This window comes from Poecilia mexicana, unplaced genomic scaffold (assembly GCF_051168715.1).
Source record: "Poecilia mexicana isolate PSO_F unplaced genomic scaffold, ASM5116871v1 scaffold_3, whole genome shotgun sequence".
Classification (NCBI taxonomy): Eukaryota; Metazoa; Chordata; class Actinopteri; order Cyprinodontiformes; family Poeciliidae; genus Poecilia; species Poecilia mexicana.
The window spans coordinates 10,296,384-10,304,823 of NW_028263372.1; the positions used below are offsets into that span (position 1 = coordinate 10,296,384).

Consider the following 8,440-nt stretch of genomic DNA (forward strand, 5'->3'; position numbering starts at 1 on the left):
CAAAGCTAATTTGGTTATTTTTGGTTTCATATAGATGTCACAAGGACCATATTGACTGAATTAGCCTCAGATGGATCTGTTTTATGATCACATCCCTTTACTGTAAGTGGAGCCCTATGCTGCTGGGATGAGACGACAGAACATATCTTATTAATGCTGAAGTGTCTGCACGTGAAGGGGATGGGCTCCGGGACACGAATTATAAAAACAAGACGCCAGCTTTTAGAAGAAAACATCACACACAAGCCAGAGAATCAAATTTCACAATTTATTTTATTAAAAAAAGAAGTCAAATAAATATTAGAAAATATGTTAACATTTTTTTGGAGGGGGAATGCAAGATGCGATTAAAAATGTGCCCAATTGATCGCTGGTTTGGTTGATGAATATGAAATATTTCCCTAAGTCAGCACCACTGTGAGGTCATTTTCATTTTGCAGCTCTGCTGACCTTGTAAGACCAGTTCACAAAAACAAGAAAAAAAATTAAATGAAAAGCAAAAACAGAATCATGTGTGGATCAATCTGCAGAGGGCCACTGCTTTAGGTTTTATTTTTTATATAAATATATTAATTTACACATTATAAACTATAATGTATTTGTCACAAACACAACTAAAGTCAGGTCTTACAAAAAAGGCAGATAATTTTGAAATCTAAACCCAGGTCTGTGAAAAATTGAAAAAAGTACTTTAGCTGCACAGATGGAAAAGAAAATGATGTTTGTGCTTCAGTTATTAACCAAAGATATGCAAACTGACTTCAGTCACTCAACATTTTAAAAAGGCATTCTAATTGGTTTACAATCTTCAGGAACAAGCAAGAGGAGAGTGTCAGTATCGATGCTTGTAGAGAGTCACAAGTTTGTGCGGACGGTTCAATGACGAGATCACAACCCTGAATTCACTACAGGTTCACTTTGTGTTGCAGCATTGACGTTACAATTCTAATATTTCCTTATTTTTCGGACAAGCTGAGAACTTCTAATGGACGCCGGGCGGCCCAGCTAGCGCACCAGAAGGAAGGTGAGCCCTGCGATGCCGACTCCGGCGACAGCAACCAGCGCCGTCTTCATGGAGGAGTCCTGACTTACTTCTCTGGCGTTGTGGGCGTAGCTACAAAACCCGTCCTGAAAGAAGAAGAAGAAAAAAAAAAAAAGTATAAAATCTTCTGTTTACAAGCCAGAAAACATAATAAAAAGGCTTGAAGGCAAGAGCAGCTGCTCAGTCCTGAACATTAAAAACAAACTGAACCCAAATTGGGTTTCAAAACACACACTGTGTTAGTCACAGCGAGACTGAGGCAACACGCTTGTAGACGACATGAATGCACCTGCTGTCACTTCCAGGTGTTTTCCCCCCTCTGATCTACAGCTGCTTGTTTGTCTGGTCATACAACGTTGCTCTTCAATTTGGAGACGGACTGGCATTCAGTGCAGCTTTGACTGTTACCACAAAGTCCATCTGGCTGAGCTGGTTACGCGTCTGTTGGAGCCAGCTGCCAGCTTTGCTCCAGGGAGGAGGGGTAAGTGTGTGTGTGTGTGTGAATGTGTTACCAAAGTCCATTCATAAAAGGAGCCATTCAGCTTGTATTGTATGTTGTTTCCAAAAGCGTTCAGGACTTCATAGTGTGGGCATATTTGAGTGAAATTGAATAGAATTCGCTCTTTATTTCCAGGAACCAAAACATCTTCTATTCCAGTTGTGTTCATTAAAAGAAAATATTTATTGCAGCATAAAATCCTAAAGGATATTTTTAGTTCAGTCTAATTGTTGGCCTCACAGCAAAAACACAAGATCTTCAGTATTTTTGGTCTAGTTTCTAGAGCAGAAATTGTTAGTAAAGTTGAAATAAGAAAACTAACTTGTAAATGACTTTCCACCAAATTGTAAGTTTAATTCCTTAATATTGATGAAAAAGCACAAGTTCCACTGGCAGTTTATTTCACTTATAACTGGTACTTTTTCAGTAAGACATTATTGACTTAAAACAATATCCTCTTGTAAGTTAGCTTGGGCTTATTTCAAGTGTTCTAAGATATTTGCACTAGAAACCAGACCTGAAATAATTGGTAAGATTTTGTGTTCTTTTGCAGCGTTAGTAACAGCAGCTTAATCAAGAAGTAAAATCTTGAGTTGCACTCCAGCAGGAAAAACAAAATCGTGTCAAGCCAGGTGGTTTCCAAATGTGGTTGGCTGTTATTTTTAGGTAGACAAAAAAAAAAATCCCTCTCTTATCTAAAATCTTTACATCAAATAATCATTCCCCCTTACACACACACACACACACACACACACACACACACACACACACACACACACACACACACACACACACACACACACAACTTACCCATCCATTATTTTCCTGCAGCCAGTCTTTTTTGTGCTTCTCCAGGTAATCAGCAATGGTCTCCGCCAGCGCCCGGCAGCTTACGGGCTCTTGTTGCAGTTCCTGCTGCTTCCCGGAGTCCGGCCCCGGGTTCTTGCCCGTCTGTTCCCGCAGCTGTCTGGCCAGCACGCCAGCGAAGGCGAAGAGGGACACCACCCTCCCCCAGTTAAAATGTCCATCTCCCACCATCTCATCCATCACCTTTCTGAGGTTGGAGCAGAGGTCTGTCCCGCAGTGCTTCAGGAAGCCCTGGGCCAGGGAGTGAAAGCGAGCCTGGTGCTGGGCCTCCACATCCTGGGCCAGGCGCCTCATGGCGGCGGCCGGCTCGCTGGGAGGTGGAGGGGCTGGGTGTGGGCTTGAGCAGCGCAGGTGGATGTAATCCTCTGCAACAGCCACGGTCTCTTTCCACAGCCCACAGGACATTTTCTAAAGAGGACAAAAACAAAATATGGAGAGTGAGAATAAAGTAAGTAAAACCACTCAGAATGTCTAATCTAGGTCTGAACCTGAGGATATCCGTTTGCTTCATAAGAGCAACAAAACTGGGAAGAACCAATCAAAATGGCCAGATAAAGTTTCCCTTATCTGGCCATTTTATCTTATCTGATAAGTTTCCCTTAGCTGGCTCTCATTGGTCAAATTAGAAAATGGTGTATCCTGTGGTAGCGCAGGGTTAAAGCACAACCCAAAGTATGGAAGCCTTAGTCCTCAACGCAGACGTCACAGGTTCACATCCCGGCCTGATGACCTTTGCCTCATGTCTTTTATTACCTACTTTCTTGTCCAGCTACTCTCAAATGAAGCCCACCTGATCAAAAAAAAAAACAAAAAACTTTTAAATAAGTTTCAAATTAGAAAATGGGATTTTTACCTGTTCATTAAATGCATCCCAACTAACATTTTATACATTTTTAAATATATGCATCAATGTCAACATAAAAATAAAAGTTGATGTACCATCAAGCAAAATTTTGAGTAAAGGGTTATTCCCAGTTTTCAATGGATTCAATTGGGCTTTCTAAATTGGTAAGCAACTGTGACTAACAGAAAACCCAAAATGACTTTTAAAGCCCCTGCTGGCATCTTCACATCTCCCCCACTCGAGTTTCTATCAATAGTAATAATAATAGAGTAACAGAGGATATTTGCTGGACTAATCATTTCCATTATCGTTGTCCATCGTGTTTCCTGTCAGCTGACATGTCCAGTAGCCATAAAGTTAGCCTTACCGTCACCAAGATCACATGACTGAAGCTCTTTAAAAGAGAAAAAAGAGGGGGGTTTGCCAGATTTTTCTTCTGTCTTTTGTAAATAAAAAAATGACTCAGAGTGAAACCAGATTTTTTTGACCTGATAAGACAACCTTTGTCTAATTTATTTTATTTATATCATGACTAAACAACTACTGTAGATAGAAAAATGAAAGAAGAAAATTATAAGTATGGCGTTTGAGAGGTTTTATTTTTTTTTTAAAATAGTTCCGTAGAGAAAGCTGTATCAGAGCGCGTCAGTTAGCTTCGTGTCGGTGAGGTCAGACGGAGAGAGACGGCTTTTGTTAGCTCCCAGTGAACCAAGCCGGTTAGTCTTCTCAAGCCTGACTAAAAGCGTCTCCGACTGTTTTAAAAACTGAAAATACGTATAACATTTCATTTTGGAGTACAGGACAACATTCAGCGCCCGTTATTCGGAGGGTTTAACCGGCGAACTTGAAGTTGTTGAAGCTGCTGCTTTTTTTTCTCCTCCGCCTGTCAGTCACCGCAGCAATGGAGGACACAAAGAACAGCTCACACGGGGAACTAATTCAGCTAAAACATCCACTTTACGCCACAGCTAACCACCGCAAAAACACCTCTGTATGAGCATTCCTCCTATCTATAAAGCGACGCGAAAACATACCAGTAAAATATACCATTTTCGCTATCACAAACGCTTACCCTCCCAGCGATATGTGACGGCTCTCTGCACATCCAGACGGCGGAAGGAGAACCTCGGTGCATTCACCGTTTCCCCAAGCCGGCTGTGCATTTATTTACTCCGCCCACTATTTCCGCCAGACACGAATGATGCTTTCCGAAACAACCCTGGAAATAAAATACACACGTCCATTACGTTATTGATTTTAGCTTTGCATGGAAATTTACTTGCTATAGACAGAAAAAACGGTCTTTAACAGTAAAATTGAAAATCCCACAACAACTCAAATGCGTAAATAGACTAAATTTACTCAGTGTAACATTCGCACATATTTCATCTACATTTTAATCGGTATTTCTAAGAAATTATTTACGCTAAAACTGCTAAAAGGAACTTAAATCGTTTAAATTACAACATGTTTTTAAAACTGACTCACAACAAGATCAGTTTACTAAAACTAATTAATTTTATGGGTTAAGTAAATTAGTTTTTATTATGGCATTAGTACCATATTTTTCAGCTCAGGCACGACAGCATGGGGTTCAATGGTGTGATGAAGTAACGACTGAGTAAAGTTGTTTCACAGCATCAACAATTTGAAAATAAAAATGAACAAATATTTACAATAATCCAATTTGAATAGTACTTTCAAGTAAATATTGCACTAAGTATACCTTTTTCCTATCTTTAGAGGAGAGGTGTCCAAAGTCATCTGTGTGTTTTACTTCTCTCCCTGGTTTAACACCTGGATCAAATGAAAGCTAGTTAAGAGGCCTAAGAAGAACATTGAAATGCTGAAAAGGTTGTTACTACCACCGGGGAGAGAACTAAAACATGGAGGATGCCGGCCATCAAGGACCGACTTTGGGCACCCCTGCTTTAGAACAACACTAGGAGCTATGTAAGCCTGATATTAACAAAATAGAGTTGGGTTTTATCCTTGGGTAGCCATTTTCAAATTTGTATTTCTTCTGTAAATGAGATACAAGTGTTCTTCAAGCCATTGACCAAAAATAACCTTTCTCTGCAATATTAAGCCAGCCACATGAACTAAATACTAAGCACTGTCCTAAATTTGGGGCTGGTCTGAGAGCATGATAAAACTACATTGGCTGTGATAAATAAAAAATCATAATAATAATTCCATGTACTGGCAGAATAATAGGTTTAATTCAAAATAACAGAATTCAAATTCATTCAGACATTGTCACTGCGCTGTAAGCTAACAACACAATTAAATCCTGGAGATCATTGACTAGCTTTATAAAGCGAAACAAACAGAGGTTGTAACCAGCTCTATGGTCAGTTAAAAATCTTAAGTACTTTCACTATTGGGGAATTTCCTTTCCTCCTTCATTGGTCACTTTATTTTTCCTTCCTCTTTTCCACTTTCCCCCATTCGATTAACCTCGGTGTTTTCCTCAGGGAATTTCATGGGATTTTTGGCAAACCGAATATGCAAAACAAAATGGTGCCAATAAGAGCTGCTTATTAATGTTTTGTTTTGTTTGTTCTGAGGGACTGTCCAATGCACAAGGTATATATATATGAACGTGTCCAGAGAATTTCAGTGGAAGCTGTATTTGACATACATTATTCATATTAGTCATGGATTATCCTGAGTATATTCTACTATCCAATAACACTGTTCATGTGGAATAAACCACCTGACCTTTGAGCACTGAAAAAAAACAGTGCGTGAGGTAGAGCAGGTGATCAATAATCAATTATGTTTTGAGGACATAAACTTGGCAAATCACTCTAAAAGCAAAAACAAAAGATCAATGTCACTAATAAAATGCAATATATGTTTTAATTATACATGTGTATTCTTGATCAAACCACTATTGAATACGTCTTTATGTGCTTTGACAGCACATGATGTAAAAAGCACTTTTCTTTCAATGGGTGAGCACCTTGGATTTAAACAACAACAAAAAAAAACTGATTTGTTTTCTTCCACTCAACAAAAACAGCCTTAAAAACAATGAAGACACTTTTCTTCATCAATTATGATGGGGTGGTGTAATAAAGTGTAGGCCTGCGTACATCAGAGAGACAATGCGGGCCAGAAGCTGCAACAAACCAAATGTTCAATGAAAATAGATCACATGAAGTCATGATAGAAGAAGTGTCAAAATAACCACTAATCAGCTGGAACAAAGAGTCAAATGGGATACTTAGATAGCGGCTGATCAGATCGCTAAACACAGCAAGTAAAAACCTGAGGAGCACTCACTCAATGCATACAATGAGACTGAACCACCAATCTCCCATTCCCCATGATGTCAGAGTTCAAGGTTCAAAACAACAGATAGAAACACTCAAGAATCTTGAATAGAATACTACCAGAATTGTTTGTGTTAGCAGTAAAAAAAAATTGATTCATAATATGTATCTTTAAATCTATTAGGTGCCAGTTTGATATGTATCCAAGAAAACATTTCTCCTCACTTCTACAGCCTCACTCGATAAATCTTCATTTAAATATTCACTTTATAAACTCAAATTCAAGTTGGAGACTGTACTGTCACTAGCTTTACATTGGGTGGAAATTGTCGTGCACTGACCTCATTACACAGGAAAAACGCCAGTGTTAAAATCTCAGGTGTAGAGTTAAATAAAGAGTCTGAGTGTTGTTTTAACATCACACAGCTTTAAAATAGCACTGCCAGTGTAACTTCTGTCATATTTGCGTTGTTAAATTCCCATGTCCCCTTGAGGGCTTCGTAGATTATACCAGTAGCAAAGCAAGAGTGTAAAAAGTTACATTATGGCTAGCCGACAGGGAAGCGGATTCTGGTTAGCTAGCTAGCTCAACACTCTAGCTTGGATGAAGTTCATATAGCTGACAGAGTTAACGTTTTCAAAGTAATAGTGGAAGTGATAAAGGATTGGTTTAAAATATCTGTAAGGTGACAAAGCTCGGACCATAGACATAATATAAGAATAGACGCCTCATGGACCGCTCTCGCCTATTGTTGCTGACGAGATTTAGGGCGGCCATCTTAGAGCGGTCCACCACTCTACTGAGCGTTATGTGTTTAGCAGGCACAATGACGTATCAGCGCATTTAATCGATCATAAATCGCTGTTTTGTTACTGGAAACCTTATTCAAACATCTATCAAAGCTACATTTATAAACAATTGTATTTTTTAATTGTACTGATACATAGTTCAGCATATTTAAATATGCTTAGTGGCTATAACAATAGAATAGGAATGGAATATTCTGATATCGATGTATGATGAGCATTTTACAAAGCACACAGCCGTTCATAATTTATTTAATAAATTATTTAGCAATATCAATACATATTTATATAACTATACAAACACAAATAAATAATGATTAATAATAACACAAATAAATAATGATTAATACTGAATAATATATATTGGATACATGTTTATGTAGATATATGTAAATGTTTTTCAGCCGACGAGTTCTAGCTTCAGAGTGATTCAGCAGCTGAGATTGAGTCCAAAATCTGATGAGATTCATCCGTGCTGCAGTGAATCCGTCTCTCTTTATAGATTTCTCCCTCTTCTTCCTCACATCGTGTCTTTAGGAAACCTTCAAAACAAAAACAGAAGATTTAGGATGTATCTTACTTTTGACAGAGTGAAAGAATATAAATAATAGTCTTTACCACCTGTGTAAACTTTGCTGGTGAATGTTATAACACATAATATAAGTTTTATAATATATGTTACATTGTTTCATTTCTAATATAGGCTCTTGTGTCAGATAGTCAGTGGTTCCCAAACTTTTTCTTCTGCGCCCCCCCCCCATGGATTACAAATGGCTGTCTGGTGCGTGTGTGTGTGTGTGTGTGTAGAGGGGCGGGGGGGGCATCGACTTTTTTGGGGGCAAAATGAATGTACGTAGCTGAAAATAGACACCAACATCGGTAGCCCACAAGGTACTTGTTAAACTTAAGGTTCTGTATTGATATTAGCTAGTCATCTTTTAGCTAACATTACCTGCATCCAACAGCTTTACTCAACAGTCGGTTAGTTTGGAGGGAAAAACTGTGAAAAGTTCTTTGCGTTTTGCTGGTTTGCTGCCGTGATTCTAACACAAACCTACGTAGCTCCGCACAGCAGCTGCAGGTCTCCTTCACAGCTGTAA

At 38.8% G+C, this 8,440-nt stretch overlaps 1 protein-coding gene across 1 annotated transcript; it reads right to left on the bottom strand.

Moving 5' to 3' along the window:
• Positions 1-254: 254 nt before the first annotated feature.
• bcl2l10 (BCL2 like 10) lies at positions 255-4,448 on the bottom strand. Its single transcript, XM_014985135.2, has 3 exons — positions 4,325-4,448; positions 2,352-2,816; positions 255-1,128 (listed from the first exon to the last, which is right to left on the bottom strand). The coding sequence occupies exons 1-3, from the start codon at positions 4,385-4,387 to the stop codon at positions 1,006-1,008; spliced, it is 651 nt and encodes a 216-aa protein (XP_014840621.1). The 5' UTR covers positions 4,388-4,448; the 3' UTR covers positions 255-1,005.
• Between the last annotated feature and the right edge of the window lie 3,992 nt (positions 4,449-8,440).